The sequence below is a fragment of the Borostomias antarcticus genome (genome assembly GCF_949987555.1).
Source record: "Borostomias antarcticus genome assembly, chromosome: 11".
Classification (NCBI taxonomy): Eukaryota; Metazoa; Chordata; class Actinopteri; order Stomiiformes; family Stomiidae; genus Borostomias; species Borostomias antarcticus.
In genome coordinates, this window is record NC_140244.1 from 12,488,599 (window position 1) to 12,508,193 (window position 19,595).

General features: G+C 47.1%; 1 protein-coding gene across 1 annotated transcript; it reads left to right on the plus strand.

The window, feature by feature from the left end:
- Nucleotides 1–490: 490 nt before the first annotated feature.
- LOC311315013 (msx2-interacting protein) lies at nucleotides 491–18,319 on the plus strand. The gene is made up of 15 exons (XM_084445587.1): nucleotides 491–672; nucleotides 1,976–2,296; nucleotides 5,356–5,847; nucleotides 6,073–6,233; nucleotides 7,451–7,651; nucleotides 7,851–8,002; nucleotides 8,115–8,240; nucleotides 8,367–8,480; nucleotides 8,591–8,704; nucleotides 8,926–9,026; nucleotides 9,247–16,669; nucleotides 16,807–16,869; nucleotides 16,984–17,184; nucleotides 17,335–17,493; nucleotides 17,691–18,319. The coding sequence occupies exons 1-15, from the start codon at nucleotides 590–592 to the stop codon at nucleotides 17,820–17,822; spliced, it is 9,843 nt and encodes a 3,280-aa protein (XP_084301713.1). The 5' UTR covers nucleotides 491–589; the 3' UTR covers nucleotides 17,823–18,319.
- The last annotated feature ends 1,276 nt before the right edge of the window (nucleotides 18,320–19,595 follow it).

Genomic DNA, 19,595 nt, shown 5'->3' on the forward strand with positions numbered 1-19,595 from the left:
GAGGCATGTGATGTTTTAGGCTGCATTGTGCATGTCTTTATGTGGCTATCTCAGGCCTTCTTTATAGATGATGCATTCATAAATTAAAGAAATGTCATGAGAAAAGCTAAAAAGATTATGAACACGCGCTGTCGGACCACCATTTATGTTTCATAATAGGCCTCATTCTCTTTCAATCTGAGTCATAGTCAGATACCCTGGGTTCTAATTTTCAAAATAAAAGTGGTACATACTTTTCTCATTCAAATTATTTTAACACTGAACATCTTCAGCTCAATGTATCTGCTTAAAAGTCGTGTTTAATAATGTCACTTTAGCAGGAGAAGCACGCATGCATCCGCGCTGTCGCATGATCACAAGAGCGCGCAGAGCAGATCATGAGAAAGTGAGCCGTCGTCACCGGGCCGCGCAGCTCGCCCCTGTCTGTCCGCGGAGCACCGGGACAGAGCAGCAGCTAGGCCAAGATCACATCAGCAGACGGAATCGCTCTCGTCGCTCATTTTGTGAGGCGGACTTCCCGACCGGCGGGTATTAAAACGTGCTAGAGGAGCATAGCCTATGTGTATGCAGGGGGAAAGTAGCGAACAGGATGGTTCGGGAAACCAGACACCTTTGGGTGGGAAATTTACCCGAACATGTTCGAGAGGAGAAAATTGTCGAACATTTTAAACGGTAGGTTACGCAAGAGGGGATCTGGAGAAGCAGCCCGCGCTGTTCTCATCCCTGGCCGCTAGCTTAGCTAAGATAGCCGAGGAGCCATCATACAACAGCCGCGGCCTGTCAGATACGAGGCTGGGTTCGCCCGTGGGATTCTTAAATTAGCCAGAAAGATAAACGCAATTGCATAAAGACCTCACGCGACTCGTCCGTGTTCCACAACTAACGTTAGTTTGATTAGATGGCCGAAACGCCTTGTAGCTCGGGTGATTAGCTCGCTAGCTAGCTACCATTTTGTCGTTGCTTTCTGCAATGCCCAGCCAACGCGTTAGCTCAGCAAGGACCCGTCTAATACCTGGATTAAACATATTTTACGGAACGGTCGATCAGACCACAAAACACAATTTCGGAGTAGATAAGCTAGGTCGTGGCTTGTGTACCTTACACAAAGTCCCTCATGGATGTACTCTAAAACGGCCCAAAGCAGGAAATTGGGTTAAACGAGTCTGCTACTGTTCCGACAATGGAGAAACACTCGTTCCAGCAATAAAGCCGAGACGGCGAACTCCAGCTAGCTAAGCTAACGCGTTAGCCAGGGAGCAAATGTTGGTGGATTTAGTAACACGACGTCAGTTATTTATGTTTCGAGTTGCCACATTCGTTAGTCTTGAATGAGTCTACAAGGCCTTGGTGAAACATTTTAGGAAAATGGTTTATTCTGCGAACCTACTGCTATTGCTAGCTAACTAAATAACATTAACGTAGCATTAACGTTAGCTAGCAACGAGATTGCCAGCAAGCCATTATGAGAAGGAATCGAATCGTGAAATTGTTGTTTAGGGTATCAATTCGACAGCGTAGGCCCATATTTGGTACCACCTCTGGTTACACATTACACAATGATGTACGTCCAATGCGTTCCCGTACCACAATAAGTTACTACCATCGTGTCTTGCTTGATATATAAAAGTAACGTTAGCTACCATGCGTGCAGCTATTCTGGTCATGACATGAGCGGCACAGGCGACGGATCTTCATAGTTTGCGATGACTGAAAGTCGTACTAGCTGCTTATACAATGTGTCTAACCAGGATCATTTGTTTCACGTTGTGGTGGTGAAATGCGACATTGTTTCTCCTACCGGAAATCTGTAAATGCTTTTATCTAATTGAAAGAGTATTTAATTTTTAAAGCCTCTGGACTTCAGGCTATTTGTAGTGGAAATGTGAGGGATACCATGATACCACCCACAGGATACCAGGATACCACCCACACCTGTTGTTAATGTTTATGTTGTGTCTTGCTCCTCTGCTCACAGTTATGGACGCGTTGAGAGTGTCAAGGTCCTACGGAAGCGGGGTTCCGAGGGTGGAGTTGCAGCGTTTGTGGATTTTGTGGATATCAAAAGTGCACAGAAGGCTCACAATGCTGTCAACAAGATGGGAGACAGGGATCTTCGCACTGACTACAATGAACCTGGGTCTGTTCCCACTGCCGTTCGGGGCCTGGAAGACAACCCCCCCTCGAGCAGTCATGGACGGGACGTTGCAGGATTCTCTAGGGGGGCGGTGGCTCCAGTGTTTGGCCCCCCAGTGTCCCTCCACACCAGAGAGGGGCGGTATGAACGGAGAATAGACGGGTAAGTGGACATGGGTCTCCCCCTGAAGTACTGGGGGACCAGGGTGTCAGATAAAGTTATTATCCCACAATAACATCATGATCACATGGTTGGGTTATACATGAAAAGGGGGAATAGATTTCCTGAAAATGTCACATAAAGAGGTAATTTCTCTAGGGATCGATGCTCTCTCCATCCTCACCGACTGGCCTCACTCACACGGGATCTAAGTGAATTATTAATTCAATTCTATTTATCATTTTAAAAAAGGTATCATTGAAAATGAGGGATTATAATAAGTGAAGTGTATCCTGCTTCCAAATTGGATATCATATTTGCGGGGGAATATCCTGCTGAGTTTTGGATTATATATCACATTTGTTGGAATCTATCCTGGTGAGTTCTCGGATATTTTGTTTTTTTTTCCTCCAAAACTTGGGATCTAACCGTGATTTACGCCGGGATCGCCAGTACCTGGAAGTAAATCACTCCCTGCGATGGATTAATACTCATTTTCTTGATACTTTTACAGTAGTGCATTCAGACAGGGTCATTCACTTATGGATGAGGCCCCAGAGAGGGCAGGTAGTGGTTTCCAGTTTGTTGATATTCTCACCACCTTTCCGCTGTCAGGACTTTTTTGTTTGTTGTTGTTATTGCTTTGGAGACCTGGATATCTACCCCTCTGGATCTAAAGGACGTGAGCAGGATGTAAGAAGTTGTTGTTAGTCATACATCATGGCAGGGCCACTGTACTGCAGTACAACATTCACCAATTTATTGTTCCATCAATTATTGAGCATCGTCAGACAAGGGAGTTCAAACGTATGGAGATGTTTTATGTTTTAAAGAAGAAAAGAAAACTGGACCACAAGAACATCTATCAACATCCATGGAGATATATATTTTTTGAGGTGATGGCCATGAAGACAGCCTAAGACATGCAGCTTGGATGTACCTGCTTGGAAGTATGCAGAGAAGCCCATGTTGGATGTAAGGATGTTGGGTCACTCGGGGTCGGATGGAGAGGCAGAGCTGTCATTCCTATGCTGGATTACTACGCTCCAGTGTGGATTTAGCCCATCATCCTCTCTGCATCAATATCCGGGGTTATGAACACTAATGTTTGTTTTAAATCTGACTGAAGCTTCCTGTCTGAAGATGGTTATCACCAGCTAGATGAAGACGGCTGTCTTATGTCCTTTCGGATGTGTAATATCGTAAGGAATTAACTCAGGCAGTGGATTAGGATTATTATAACCATTTTGCTGAGAGAAGATGCTGTTTTGGCTTTTATGGAGGGTATACAAACTAGCTTTGTAGTTCCCTATCGGTGGCTACACCCAGAGAGGAATAACACCTACCCATTTTGGACTGTAAGACGTGACAGCTTGGACTTACTTCCTCAGATTGGAAGAGCATAAGCAGTGTGGATATATTTTCAGTGTGGCTGGTTTCCTAGTCTACCCGACACATGTCGCTCTGGGACTGAGCTCAAACGCCCTGAAGTGACTCATCTTTTTCTTTTTTTTTTCATCATGTTAAATGTGTTTTCAATCAAACTGTTCTGTATTTTCCTCCAAATGATGAAATCCATTGAGAAATTCAATTTCTTTGATTATTTTGTTTTCTTCCTTTTTCCATCCAATGAAGAGATAAAGTAATTTTGGATTATTCACCAGCTACCCACCCACCCGCCTGGTGTGCTAGTCGGAGATTATATACACTTCACAACAGAGGAAGCATTTTTGCTACTTAGATCGAAAACAATTTTTCCCTTTATTCTTCATTGGGCTCTCACAGTTCTGCCCTAGCTTGTATTTGGGATTATAGGTAACTTCTTTTCAACAAGGTTGGTATAGTTCTGCCCTCTGCATCTCTTTTCCTAACCCCAACTTTGCACCTTGTATCTTTCCTTCCTCTGCACTAATTGGTAGAGCTTTTTAGAAATAAAAGCGCAGCTGTTTGGGCCAGAAGGCTTCTACAGACACCTTCTGAGCCAGTGGCTTGTCCTTGTCCTCCTCATCCTCTCACTCTTCCTCCCCTTTCTCTCGCTTTGCTGCTCTGAAGCCTAGTTTATACTGTAACAGACAAGCCATGCCCAGAGCCATGAGCCATAACTTCTCTAATACACTATAAACTAGGCTATAGATTTACTTAAGCAGTCCACCAAATACCCCGGTCTTAAGGTACTAATAGTAATTATATCTGGTTTTAAGGTACTATTTGTAATTATATCTGGTCTTAGTTGTGTGGAATATAAACTTTTTACTTTGTTCTTCAATAGTAGCAAATGGTGAGATGAGGATTTTCAACATTTGAGTCATGTACAGAAGGAGGACAATACATTGTTAAAGAACTAGTTTGGTATTTAACATTATAAGGTTATTTACGATCATATTCAACGGTCCATATCAAAATTCTGACATGTGCACTCGCAAGATATGCCCATAGAGATCCATTCTGTACTTGGCTGTGACATGAGCTATGATATCAAGAATGCAGTCTGTCAAAAATTGTATATGTACCATTGTATATATATATGATCGTAAATATCCTTATAATTTAATAACTTACAATGCTAAATACTGAACTAGTCCTTTAATGTTCTCATTTTGTTTATACACCTTTTGAGAGAGAGTCTCACCACAGCACTTTAATTAGTTTTTTAAGCCTAGGGTTACTTACTTGAAGCAGGCTGTGAGAAATCCCAGTTTTATCATAATAGGTATTATATAAGACGGACTATAGATATTGGAGCAATATAACGTCCAATTTTAGACCATTTAGTAATTTATGTGGATGAAATACCAAGACATTATTTGTATCTTCGGTAGATGGAATGGTGAACCTCTGGCTTGTTTCTCCGTAGATTGTTCCCTCAGCTGTGTCCCTGTCTGTTCATGCCTGGAGGATGACATTTTCAGTGCACTGCCTCTTTCAATAGATTTGATGTGTTTATGGAAGCTGCCCAAGTGTTGTTTGGAAACCTAAAAATAATTGTTTGCTGCAAGAATAACTCTTGCTCTCTTGTCTTTTTTTGTCTTCCTCTGTGTGTGTCCTTCCGTCCTGTCTTCCAGGAGTTCGGACAGCCGGGAGCGGCCGTATGATCACAGCCCCTATGGGCACCACGAGCGCAGCGGCACTTTTGACCGGCAGCGCCACTACAATGCAGACTATTACCGCGATCGTTCCATGTTTGCGGCTGGCGTCGGGCCCGGCCCCGGCCCTGGGGGGAGCGCCATGGGGGGCAGCTTTGATACCCCGGAACCGCATTTTGAGCCCCGGATCCGAGAGCCCTTCACGCTGACCAGCGCTTCGCGGCGCGACCTCTACAGGGACGACAGGGGGCGCCGCGTGGACAGAACTTACCACCACCGCCGCAGCCGCTCGTCTCATTCCTCACAGTCCAGACACCCCTCCCCTCAAAGGACCACAGGACAAACCCCCAAAGCCCCCCATTCCCCCAAAAGAGCGCCCCTGTCCCCAGGGAGGGGTCCACGCTCTCGGTCTCGCAGTCGCTCTTCAAGCTCTGATTCGGTCAGCAGCACTAGCAGCACTGGAAGTGGCAGGTAGGACATGCGGTGGTGATGGTGTGGGCGTGATATGTTTTTCAGCTTACTTGTAGTACAGTCACAGTTAGCCTGTCCTCTGCAACTACGTGCAGAAGAAGACTATATTCCATGTAAGCAGGTACCTTGCATTAACGTTGACTCAGGAGATGTGTGTTCTGTGTATGGAGGCAGACAGAGGGCCGTCTGACCATTGCCCTCTTGTTGCGTTTGTCTGTCTGGCAGCAGCGATTCAAACAGCAGCTCGAGTGACGGGTCTCGGGCGCGTTCGGTCCAGTCGTCCGCGACGCACGCGCCTCCCTCTCAGCCCTCCATGGTCCTGGACTCAGACGAGCCACGCAGGAGCTTCGGCATCCGGGTGCAGAACCTGCCCGTTCGCTCTACTGGTGAGACAGTCAGCAGCCTTGGTGGAAGAAATTAAATCATCCAATCTTGAAATTATTGAAGAAATTAAAGGTAGGATAGGCTGTTTTAAAAGAAACCAGGAAGAGTAAAATAGATTCACTTACCTTGATCAAATCTGTGCAAGCATTCCATTTAAGTACCAGCATGAAATGCGCTTCTCAGTCATATTGTAATAAATGAATCGGTCAACAAAGTCCCACCAAAATGCTGCTTCTCATCGGAAATCAAACCAGCATCACTCGTTTCAACTACCAGAAAGAGTATGCTAGATTTGGAAAATCCAACCAATCCAAAAAAATAGGTAGGTTGACGGGCAGATAGGCCGGACGGGGGGAAAAAAAGGAAGAAAAAAAAAATCTCTCTCTCTCTCTATATATATATATATATATATATATATATACACACACACACAAACAATTCGACAATATCAGAAACCTTGGTTCATGATTGGTGCATGAGGAATCCGCAAACAGGAGATGAGCTTGTTTGTTTTGGTTCCTCCAGAAGACAAAACAGAAACAAGAAGTCCTTCATACAGCAGGAGAGGGACAGTAGCTGGGACGCAGATTAAACTAATTCCTGACTGCACTACAACCATAGGCACAAGCAATATACTTAAAAGCAAGCATAAGCAATATGTAACCTTTAATTAAAAGCAAGCATAAGCAATAACAATTAACTTCTTGAATTGTCTATTGACTGTAGCCCAATCAGACACCACAGTTCAGCCACATCTCTGGTGTTAATTCAATTCAATAACGTTTATTTAAACTCGAAGGACACAGATTGCCCTCATTTACAGTGACGACGCGTAAAGAAGGTGAGAAAACAACAAGGGCAATAAGACAAAAAAACATTAAAAGCAAGACACAAAATAGAGTTAAAATAGATATATAAACAAAAAAGATAAAGATAAGATAAAAATATAATAAAAAAGATAAGAACAGACTAATCAGAAATCGGCTAAAAACAATTACAAAAAGATATGCAAAATTCTGAGATCATGGATTTAAAATGGCTAAAAGTAGGAAGGGTAGACATTTTTAAAGAGCTCTGTAGGGTATTCCATGAGATTGGAGCACTCACACTAAAGCAGTTAAACCAAGGCTAGAACCGACTCGGGGAACCTTGAGAAGGAGCATCTCACCTGAGCGAGGTTGATATGCCCCATCAATTAATGCTTTTCTCCCTTCTCCAGACACCAGTTTGAAAGATGGACTCTTCCATGAATTCAAGAAACATGGAAAAGTGACGTCTGTGCAGATACATGGGGCCTCTGAGGAGCGCTATGGGCTGGTGTTCTTCCGGCAGCAGGAAGACCAGGAGAAAGCCCTCACTGTCTCCAAAGGAAAGCTCTTCTTCGGCATGCTCATCGAGGTCACTGCCTGGAATGGCCCCGGTATGAACTTCAAATGGATAGGTCACTCAAATGTATATCTGTATTACTTAATCCCTACCTTAACCATAGCTATTACTTGATTACCCAGACACATGGTAATGGTTTGTTTTGTCATGCATTAAAAGGACACCTTTCATTCTGCATGTGTGACCTAAAACACAACACGAACACAAACTGATGATAAAAACTTGTCTTTCAGAAACGGAAAGCGAGAATGAATTTAGGCCTTTGGACGGACGGATAGATGAGTTCCACCCCAAGGCCACAAGGACCCTGTTTATAGGGAACCTGGAGAAGACTACCAGCTACCAACAGCTCCTGGACATCTTCCAGAGATTCGGAGAAATTGTGGTAAGCTAGTATTGAATTGTTGCACAAGTCAGGTAAGATTCTCTGAGAATGTTATGAATTCTTCTTTTTACGTAGCTATGAATAGTTATGCTTTGTATTCTCCTCTTTGCAGGATATTGACATTAAAAAGGTCAATGGTGTCCCTCAATACGCCTTTGTGCAGTACTCTGATATTGCCAGCGTCTGCAAAGCTATAAAGAAGATGGATGGAGAGTATTTGGGGAGCAACAGGCTCAAGGTATGGCTTCCTCTGTAGTACTATTCCAACCATTGAAGGTTTCATTCACTTTCATTAAGGCCTGCATCATTGTTCTAGATTGTAAAATGTTTTAATGTGGTGTTTGTTTGCTGCTCTCCCTTGCAGCTGGGGTTTGGGAAGAGTATGCCCACCACATGCGTTTGGCTGGATGGTTTGGCGTCCAATATCACAGAGCAGTACCTCACACGGCATTTCTGCCGCTACGGACATGTAGTCAAGGTCAGTGTGGTGTTCTCCCCTACACCAGTATCCTTGCATGTCTGGAAACTGAGCGGTCTATATTTCACACAATGTAAGAAAAATAATGAATTATTCTTCTCCGTTCTTAGGTTGTGTTTGACAGATTGAAAGGGATGGCTCTCATCTTGTACAACAACACAGACTTTGCCCAGGCAGCTGTCAGGGAGACGAAAGGCTGGAAAATCGGTGGCAACAAAATAAAGGTAAAGGAAATGTATTTATACACTACTGTTATATTTATGTTACATTTATAACCATCTATACACTACAGTGTTAGATTTCTATACACTACAGTGTTAGATTTACAATACATGTATACACTACAGTGTTAGATTTACAATATTTACATCTGTACACTACAGTGTTAGATTTACAACACAGCTGCTAAAATATATTGTAATTTGTGATTTTTTTTTTCCTGCAGGTGGATTTTGCCAGTCAAGAGAGTCAGATGGCCTTCTATCGTTCCATGCAGGCCTCGGGGCAAGACATCAGAGACTTCTATGAAATTCCAACTGAAAGACGGTAAGGCTCACTTTTTGACTAGGCATTTCAGAAACTCTTGATTGGTTTCCTGGATAAGATCATTTACTGGTCAATATGGCAATTTGAACGGCATTCTACAACAATTGCACTTTTGCATCAATTTAGAAAGCAATTGCGGAATATGTGCATGTAGTAATATGACGTAAACTGTGCTCACTTCTCTTTCCTTCTCTCCTGTCCCCAAATCCCTGTTTTACAGAGAGGAACGTAGACCTCCATACCACGAGTTCACAGCAGAACGGGCTTACTATGAGAACGTTCGCACCCCTGGCATCTACCCAGAAGACCCGCGCAGAGACTACACTGCCCGCAGCCGAGAGCGCTTCACTGAGCTGGAGCATTATCAGGGTGAACACTTTGACCCGCGTTTCCATGAAGACCCCAGAGAGTTCAGGGATTACCGAGATCCCTTTGAGCAGGACATTCGTAAATACACCTACATTCAGAGAGAGCGCGAACGGGAGCGCGAACGCTTTGAGGCTGACCGTGGCCGGTGGAGCCCTTCTCACGGACGCCGTCCAATCACCCCCGCCGTCTCCCCTTCACCATCTGAGCGTGCCCCCAGAGAATCTGAGCGACGGGTCTTCAGCCAGTCCTCCGAACGCAGTGGCAGTTGTAGCTCTCTCTCACCAACACACTTTGACAAAGCTGACAAGGCCCCACTGGAACACGGCGCTAAGGGCGATAGGCTGGATAAGGACACGCAACTGGCTCAGGCCGAGCGCGGAGCAGGGGCTGAGAAGAGCAAGCGCGGACGCCGAAAGGAGAAAACGGACAAAGAGAAAGGGGAGAAGATTAAATCGAAGAAAGGAAAGGTGCAATCTCCCAGCGTCCCGCCCGCCGAGACAGAGCTAGAGTCTAGTCTGGAGGGAGGCTCCGGACGGGGAAAGGTGTCAGACCAAGATGGCGCTGAGAGGCAGAGATATAAAGGAGACAGTGACCCTTCCACTGCAAATCAGGCCGCATCAACCTCACGCCACGACCCTCTTAAAATTGAAAAGCCTGACCTGGGGAAAGGTGAGAATGCAGACATCGATGGAAAAGGCAGATCCAAGAAACACCAAAAAGCTGATATTGGAAATGATGGGAAAGATCTATCAGTGGACTCTGATCGCCTAGCAGCAAGAAAAAGACGATTTGCCGATGCCAGCGGGAGGACCATTAGACCGAAGAGAAGTAGACTTGAAGAGGAAGATGGGAGCCAGCCTCCAGAATTCGTAGTTGGCACTGCTCCTGATGGTGATGGCAAGCAGAAAGAGCCACAGAGGAGAGATTCTAGGTCCAAAACAGAAAGGATGGTGTTTCTTGGCAGCCATAAGGACGGACAAGATTCTGGGATGAGAGGACAGGGAGAGCCGTCAGAAGGGCCCATTGAACCTTTGGATTCTAAACGCCACCCAGGGCACATCACATCCAGGAGGTTCTCCCATGAGGGGTATGTGGACCAGGACAATACTAGAGATCAAGAACAACAGGCTGTATTCAAATACGGCTCACAGACAGTAGACAATGACAAAAGTGGAAAGGATAAGGAAGAGCATGTGGATATTGACCTGTCTCAGAGTTACCGCAAACAGATGGAGCAGAATCGGAGGCTCCACCAACAGCTGCAAGAGTCTGACAAATCAGAGAAACCCGGAAGTCCGCTAGGCGTTGAAACTGAGGACCTTGAGCACCGCAGCCTTGTGCATGAAGTTGGTAAACCACCTCAAGATGTCACAGATAATTTCCCTTCTCATAAACTTAAGAAACTAGATCAATTTGACGTTGACGCAAGTGGCAAGAGGGAGCGTGTCTACAGGAGTTTTCGACAAAAGAGTGAGGATCCTGAATGGAACCACACCGCTTCTCCAGGACTGCAAACCTTTTCCCACCATGCAGATGATGAGTTTGCTGATTCTTCACACCTCAGGGAAGCTAAAGCTGAGGATAAAGGTCATCCAGACTTGGAGCTAGCAGTCAAAAGGACACATACCACTCAGATATCCAAGCCAAGTACTCCTCTGCATGGAGGGGATGAAGAACAGCAGAAGCGTTGGGAGAGTAGAGTCAAGCAAGACTTGCTACCTGACCTGAACTTCTCCAGAAGTCTTGGGAAAAACCTGCACAATCGGAAACGTTTGGAGTTTGGGATTTGGCACGATTTGGAACCTGGGGAGGTACGATCTGATTCTGAGGAAGACCGAGAGAATAAACCACACTCCCCCATGCCCTCTACGTCTGGGCCTTTCTCCGAGAGGTCAAGGGTCGACAGATTTTCAGACCCTAAGCTAGCCACCCTGGAGAGGAACAAGTTCTACTCTTTTGCACTTGACCAGACCATCACACCAGATACCAAAGCTCTGCTAGAGCGTGCTAAATCTCTATCCTCCTCCAGGGAGGATAACTGGTCTTTCTTGGACTACGACTCCCACTTTGCAAGTTTGCGCAGCAGAAAAGATACTGAAAAGGTAGAATCAACACCGCGACCTACGCCGTCCTGGTACATGAAGAAGAAGAAAATTCGCAGTGGGTCTGAAGACAAACTGGACGACAGAAAGGAAGAGCCTAAGCCAGAGGAGCACGAACGCAGGGAATTGTTTGCCTCTCGTTTCCTCCACAGCTCGATCTTCGAGCAGGACTCCAGACGCCTTCAGCACCTGGAACGAAAGCACGAGGAGCCTGAACACGGCCAGAGCCAACACACTGGCCAACAAGGTACAACAGACGGGCAGCAAGACTCCGAGCCAGTTGTCCTTTTCCACAGCATGTTTCTGGAGCTTACACGGTTGCAACAGCAGAAAGGGAAGGATCAACCGCTGCAGGAAATGAAAAGGGGAGACGTTGATGAGACTAAAATTGAAAAACCACTTGATTCCGAACAGCAACCCGTGCAGTTGCCTAAAATCTCAGAACCTGCTTTGGAGCCAGATATCAAACCGGTCAGTCCTGCAGAGGAGCACGCAGTTTCGGAAGCCCCTCTGTTGCCAGAGGTTGTCGCTCCACTGCCCAAGGACATGTCTCCACCTGAGGAAAAACACGTCACAGGAAGCCCATCTGAGTCATCGATACTGGATCCCGTGGTGAAAGAAGAAAACAAAGAAAATGAGCAACTGTCCTCAACCCCACCCCACCCACAAGTGGAGAAGCCACCCCCTGATTCTGCATGTCCAACAGCCTCTGAGACCATCCATCCACCAGGAAGATTTAAAATGTTCCCTATTGAAGAGAAAACCGAAGAGACTACTCCAGATGTAAAGCCCTTTACCATCGAGCCGCCTTGTGATCATGATAGTCATACTCAAGAAGCGTTGGTGAGCTGTTCTGAACGAGAGCCGCAGCCAGAGCCTGAGCCAGCACCACCCGAATTGCCAGAAATGAAAGGTCCAACACTACCTGACCCTGTGGAAGAGATGGATGTTTCAAAATCAGAGGAGTCTTTCACTGCCAAAACAGAAACCCAGTCAGATACTGAAAAGAAACTAGAACTTGATAAAGTGCAAGCGCCTGTTGATAATGAAACAAGTGAGGAGGCAGTGTCGCCTCCTCAGAAGACCAAGAACAAGAAGAGCAAGTCCTCTCCTACCCAAGTCGCTCTGGCCCCCTCTGCGTCCAGTTCTGAGAAGCCAGTCACACGAAAGAGTGAACGCATTGACAAAGAAAAGCTTAAACGAGCATCATCCCCGAGAGGAGAGTCTTCAAAGGTCAGTTCCGAATCCAAATCTACAGGCAAGTCTCCAATACACGGAGCAGATTCTGAACACGGCTCAGAACAGAGCATCTCTACGGGTCGAGCAAGGCGGAGAAACGTTAAGTCTGTGTATGCAACCCCAGTTGATGATGAGACTCGGACCGGAAAGGATGCAACCGACTCACCGCGTTCTGCACGGAAACGCGGCGGTGATAAAGATGCAGCTCCCCAGCAAAATGAGGAGCAGGATTCCCTCGTTGCGCCTGTCACTTCTAGACGGGGGCGCCCCCCAAAGAACCGCAGCAGACAGGGGGATGACGGTTCATCAAGAAAAGGTGATAGATCAAAAGTGGACACCAAAGACATTGACTCAAATGAATCGGAGAGTGGAGAACGAATCCCTAAAGTGTCAAAAGGCCGCCATTCTCCTCATGCCTGCAAAGGTCCAGGTCAAGTTTCCCAGCCCATAATGATGGGAACAGGGAGGAAAGGGGAGAAAACGGAGCTGCCTGATGAGGTCGCTCAGCCAATGGATGTTTCAGAAGAGGACAGTTTGGCTCTGCAAGATTCCTCCGTCTCATGTAAAGACGATCCTCCGGTACACATTGGGGCAAAGAAAGAGGAGAATGTTAAACAACAAGTGACAGAGAAACTGCCAAAGGAGCAGGACAAAGAGAAAAACACCCCCATTGAAGACGAGGCTTATGATGTAACGTCAAACGAGAAAGAGGCTGAGTCCCTAGTCATTGAAGAACAGCCGTTATTGGAGGAGAAGAAGACTGTCAGAGGAAAAACAGCCAAATTGACACGGACTCCAAAGTCTCCCGTCCTCAAGAACCTGAAAATCAGACTGAATGTGACAGAGGTGAAAGATTTACTTCAGTTGGGAGACGAGGAGCCAGGAAACCCAGAGGATCCTTTGAAAAAGACCAAACCAGATGACCCGGATCACCAGCTGGAGTCTAGTCAGGGACAAGAAGAGAATCCCAGCAATGAGGATAAGGAGGAAGGAGAAATGCCAGGTTCAAAGCCTCCCTTGGACCCCTCTCAAGAACTAGAGCTGGTTCAAGCTGTGGAGAACATTGCGAAACTTACAGATCCAACCCTACCCACAGAGGCACCGGTTCCCCCTACAGAGGCCAAGTGTGACACTGAGGAAGAGAAATCAACAAATCCCGCCAGTGAGACAGAACTGATGGCTGCCATCGATTCCATTACAGCTGAAGAAGCAACGGCCCCTTTGGCTCAAGATCCGGTAATTGGAGCCGGTGTAGACTCTGACTCTGAGGTGACTGCTTTCATCCAGCCCGTCAAGGGAGTTGAACCAACAATACAAACATCCTCTGCTCAGGGAGAGTCTCCTTTCCCAAGCACACCCAAGAAAAATGTCAAGGGCAGAGCTAAAACACCCAAACGGGCTAAAAGCCAGAAGTCAAACAAAAAGGATTCCAACAAAGAGAGCCTGTCAGAACCTGAGAACTCTTCACTGATGTCTTCATCAGACAGTACACCCTCCAACAGTCAGACTGTCGTAGAAGGTCATTCATCATCTGCAGCTGCAGCTGTCATTACAGCCACCTCTTGGAAACCAGAATCCGAGCCTTCGGCTGTCAAGGTTGCAGATGGTACTGCGGAATCAAAGGTATCTCCTGTTGAGCAACCTCAGCATCTTAAGCCAGTCTACCCTTCCACCAAAAGTCCCACTTATCCCAAGCTTCCACAGCCCCCTCCTGAGTGTATTTCACCCTCACTGTCACCACCACGGAGCAGGCCAAGTGTCAGGCCCATACAGCCAACCAGGATCCCAGTTTCCCCACCAGATTGGCGCAGTCAGTCTAAGGATACAGCATTTACTCCAGGCCCATATGAGAACCCGTCACCCCCCTCTGACAACGAGAGCATGGATCCTGATCACAACACCAGTGACTTGAGACGGATTCTCATGAAGAATAAAAATGTTTTGCTCCCGGGTAGTAGCTCTCTCCCGGGAAATCTGGCCGTCGCTTCCCCCAGGGAGCCACACACATCTGAAAACATCAACCCGCTGGTCGCTGTGCTGAATAAGACCCCATCGGCTGATGGCAGACCGCCATCTCACCCAGCTCAGCAGATGGCCCGATCACCTGCCTCCCTCCCATCCCCTGAGACGAAGTCGGTGATATCTGTCATAGCGTCCACCGCCACTTCTGTCATCAGCCGTGTTTGCAATCCTCCCGATTTGGAGGAGAAGGTAAACGTCACTGTGGCGAACCCCTGTGTGGACATTCCACTTCCCAAGCAGACTTACAGCAGGCCCAGCATGGACGACGGGGGTTCGTATCACGGGCCGTCGGTCGGAGAGGAGGGGGGTGTAAGTGCTGGGCGTTTTATGGTGGAGAGCTCCACGCTTGGCACCGGTTCTAACCCAGGCCTGAGGGTGAACACCTCTGAAGGGGTGGTGGTTTTGAGCCATTCTGGGCAGAAAAGGGAGGGTCCGCAGCGGATTAGTGCAAAAATAAGCCAGATCCCACCGGCAACCGCCGTCGACATGGAGTCTCAGCAGCTCGTGTCCATGCCCCAGATAAAACAGGAAATGTATACCCATTCCCAGTCGAGCAATCCCAAGTGCCCGCCAACGCCAGCGGACCACGGGCATCCCACGAAGGCCGTCTCCTCCTCTGTCAAACAAGAGAACACCGCTTTGGAGAAGATGGAATCCCATTACCAGTCTGGAGCTCAGGGTGGAGTTGTGAAGCGGCTTCCCCAGGCGGTCAGCGGTCAGCAGGTGATGGGCTACCACCACCCGGAATTCACCATGCTGTTAAAGCACCCGAAGAAGGTAGAAGGAGCAGACGCCCTGAACGCTGATGGGGGAAAGCTGTCCTGGACCTCCGCCATCAGTCCTGCCATTAGCCCCCACTTGCCCTCTCCGGCCAGCAACCATGTAGGCTTCGTCTCGGGCTCTGCCGGTGGCGACAGGGCCCCCTCGCATCTCAGCGGGGTGAAACAGGAGCCCTGTTCTCCGCGCAAGTCAGGCCATTCCCACTCACCGTTCACCTCTCCAATCGGCTCCTCTTCCCCCAAGGGCATCCCAGTCATGTTGCCCTCCGGCCTGCCAGCCATGCAGCAATACGTCGCCAGCGTGCACCACCCGGAGCAGTCGGTCATCATGCCGCCTCACAGCAGTCACGGTGGCCTGGGAAGGATGTCTCCCCACCGTGTCACCCAGACCATCCCTATGGGGCATCTCGTCCAGGGAGAAGTGAGGGTGAACACCCCTCCACTTGCAATGGGTTTCGGGATGCATGGAGAGCAGCATACTTCCCCGTGGTCCGGTTCGCTGCAGCAGAGGCCGATCTCACCTCAGGCCGTCAGCAGGGACATGGTGCTGAAAGTCAACCCCGGTACGGTGAGGAGCCACGAGGGAGAGCAAGAGGACGTCAGGCGCTTCCACCAGACCGCCGGGAGGCCGTCCTCCACTCAGCTGAAACCAGAGACTATGCCACCGGATCCCCGTGGAGGCCTGCGAGGCAGCGGCCTGCAGCTGGATCAGTACATGTCGCCCAGGGACATGCGCGTGCTCATCCACCACCAGCAGGGCGAGCGCACCGGCCCGGAGCCACACGCGGGACACATCCAAGAGACACTCCCTCCCTCCTCCACGTCCAGCACCATCACTTCATCCATGTCCCCGCGGCCACACCTGCTGGCTAAAGGCGTGTCTGAGAAGGATGTTCCTAAGCCCCTGGAGGTGAAGAGACCACACTCTCCCGGTAAAGACGGACTGATCGGGATCCGGCCCCCTGTGTCTGCCATGGCATCACCCCAGCGGGTCCAGCTGATGCCGTCTGGGACCAGCGGTTCCTTCCCAGAGTACTCATCCATGTACAGCAACACCAGGGGCATCCACTCCCAAATCACAGAGACATCTCCTGTGGGACTCCAAGCACCTGTCAACATCACGTCAGCCTTGGTGAGTTGAAACAATATGGCTTATTTTGATTAATACAATTTGCTGGATAATTGTGTGACTGTAAATATTGATTGTGTGATAGAAAAATAAATAAGTAATAATTGTTAGTAAACAACATACTTTGTTTGGATCTTCAGGGTGCCGAGCACAGCCAGGCGCAGACTGGACACCAGTCTGTCAACATGGTGCAGCTGCTCACGGTAAGCCACTGTTGGAGGCTAGAACAGAATGATGGGGCCAGAGATGGAGCTAGAAGATTTTGTAGTTGTATTTTATTTGTTTTACATAACTGTTTTCCTTCGCCATTTGAGCAGAAGTACCCCATCGTGTGGCAAGGCCTGCTGGCACTGAAGAACGACACAGCCGCTGTCCAGCTGCACTTTGTCTGCGGCAACAAAGCCCTGGCCGTGCGCTCGCTTCCGCCCCCACTGGCGGAGGGCGGCCAGCTGCTGCGGATCGTCCAGAGGATGAGGCTTGAGGCGTCACAACTTGAGGGAGTAGCAAGAAGAATGACGGTACATTTTTTTCTTCTCCAGGCTTCACATGATTTATGAAACTATTGACGCTCAGCCCAGATGTGTTGCTCTGGAAGGAATCCCTGGCATTGTCTGACAAAATGTGCTTTGAATGCCTCTGTTCACACACTCTGGCTCTGTCTGCTTCAGGGGGACAGTGAGTTCTGTCTCCTGCTCGCTCTACCATGTGGGCGGGATCAGGATGACGTCCTGAGCCAGACCCAGACCCTGAAGGCTGCCTTCATCAACTACCTGCAGGCCAAGCTGGCTGCTGGTATCATCAATGTCCCCAACCCAGGCTCAAACCAGGTATGTATCTAAAATAAATATATATATATATATATATCGTCACACAAACAGAAGCTGGATTTAATTGCTACTTAAAACTGCTTTAAGTAACAATTAAATCCAGCTTCTGTTTGTGTGACGATATGCTGTAAAATGTTGGGACTGTGTCAAGATCACAGGGCACTTAACTGACAACATTCCTTCCTCCCTCTGCACAGCCTGCCTTCGTGTTGCAAATCTTCCCACCATGTGAGTTTTCAGAGAGCCACCTGTCCCGGCTAGCTCCCGACCTCCTCAACAGGATCTCTAGCATCTCCCCTCACCTCATGATCGTCATCACCACCGTGTAACGCCCGGGCAAGGCGCTGCCTCATCAGGGGACTTTCTCAACTTCGAGCCTCAGGAAACGAGAGGAATTGGAAGGATTTGTGTTCCTGGACGCACTAGGAACCTTGAGGAAACGTCCTATTGGGTCTTTGATTTTTTTCCATAACAGTTTTTTTAAAGTCACTCCTGCCTGGCGTTTTTGTCCTTCTCACAAGAGCTCTGGGATGGACGGAACCAGAGCTCTACTGTGGGTGGAGACGGAGCTCTACTCTATATGTGCAGTCTTATTTGACCATTTCTCTGCTGTATTTGTATTTATTGGGGAGTTTTATTTTATTTTTTCGTAGGGAGATACTTTGTAAAAAAAAAACACACAAAAAATCAGGATCTTGGATGAACAAGAAGAATGAGTGACTGGGTGGCCTTTTTTCTGTCTACATCTTTTAATGATTGTGGGTCATTTTTCAATTCTTCATAACAAAGGATCATTGGAGCCGTTGTTCCACAGCGGTTGACGTTTCAACAAACTTTTTTTTTAATTTTAATTTTTTTTTTTTTTTTTAAGTACACTAATTATGTACAATCTTCATTGTCCAGCCTTTCCTGTAGAGGAGGAAGAATGAACTTCAGAAAAAACCTTAGACCTTGTAGAGAGGACCATGTGGGCTCCTTATTACACCAGCCCTGCTCCTCTGTCTGCTGAGCAAAGCCAGGCTCTAAATCAAACAAGCTACAGTGGGATTTGGGAGTTTTGGAATAATGGACTCTGTAAATATTTTAAATATTTAAAACTTTGACAAAATGGAACTTGGGACAACTTGACACCAAGAGACTTCCAACCATGAAAATACAAAATGGTGAGGTGTGGGAAGAACAAATTGGGGTTGTGAGGAAACGGAAGGAAGCCCTGGGCTTTGTGGTGTAAATATGTGGGACACAGCAGGTCGGCAGACTCCTGTGTGGAGCTTGCTGAGGGCACTTCACATTTTGTTACTCAAATAAAAAAAATCCAGAAAACTTGAATATTAAAGTCATGAGCTCTTTTCTTTCATATTGACTTTTTGTGTTAGTTGTTCCTCTTTTGAAATGCTGTCTGTTCGAAATAAATGCTTGGACATTGTAATCTCATATTTTCCAAGATTTATTACAATGGGTATACATTTTGTATCTCCACAGCTGAATAAACACATTGGAGTTAGAAATATGTGCTCTCACAACACCATGTGCACGACAGGAAGTGAGTATTCAACCAAAGGTCGCCAGAACTGGTATAGGTGAAGAAACGCAAACATTCAAAATCACCAATTGTTGTTTTGGGTTGCCTACAAACACCAAAGAAAATCAGCTCTAACTGCAGTTAAGCCTAAAGCAAATCCATGATGTATGTTTATTTAATAAGGACAGTACAAATTCACAGTTACAAAACAACTTGTAAAGACGACAGTGCAACTGATGGACCTCCGAGCTGTCTTTAATAAAGTTTCTACTATGCACAAAGAGATTATAGATAATGGCTTATTTCCAACTCCTGTCCCTAGTTGGGCTTTTGTAAGAGAGAGTCCGCGCACCACATACAATTTATCAGATTCACATGAGTAAAAAATAAAATAAATTTTACAATCTGCACCAAGATGGTTGAAAGAATCTACATAAACATGACTGATTTTCTTCCCACTGGGAGAGTGTTCTATAATTGAGCTGACTAAAATAAGTCTTTCGCAGCTCAATTTTACAGTTGCCCACTAGCTGTGTCTCTAGTGAGACTATTATTTTGACAGAACTGGCATAGAGCGACG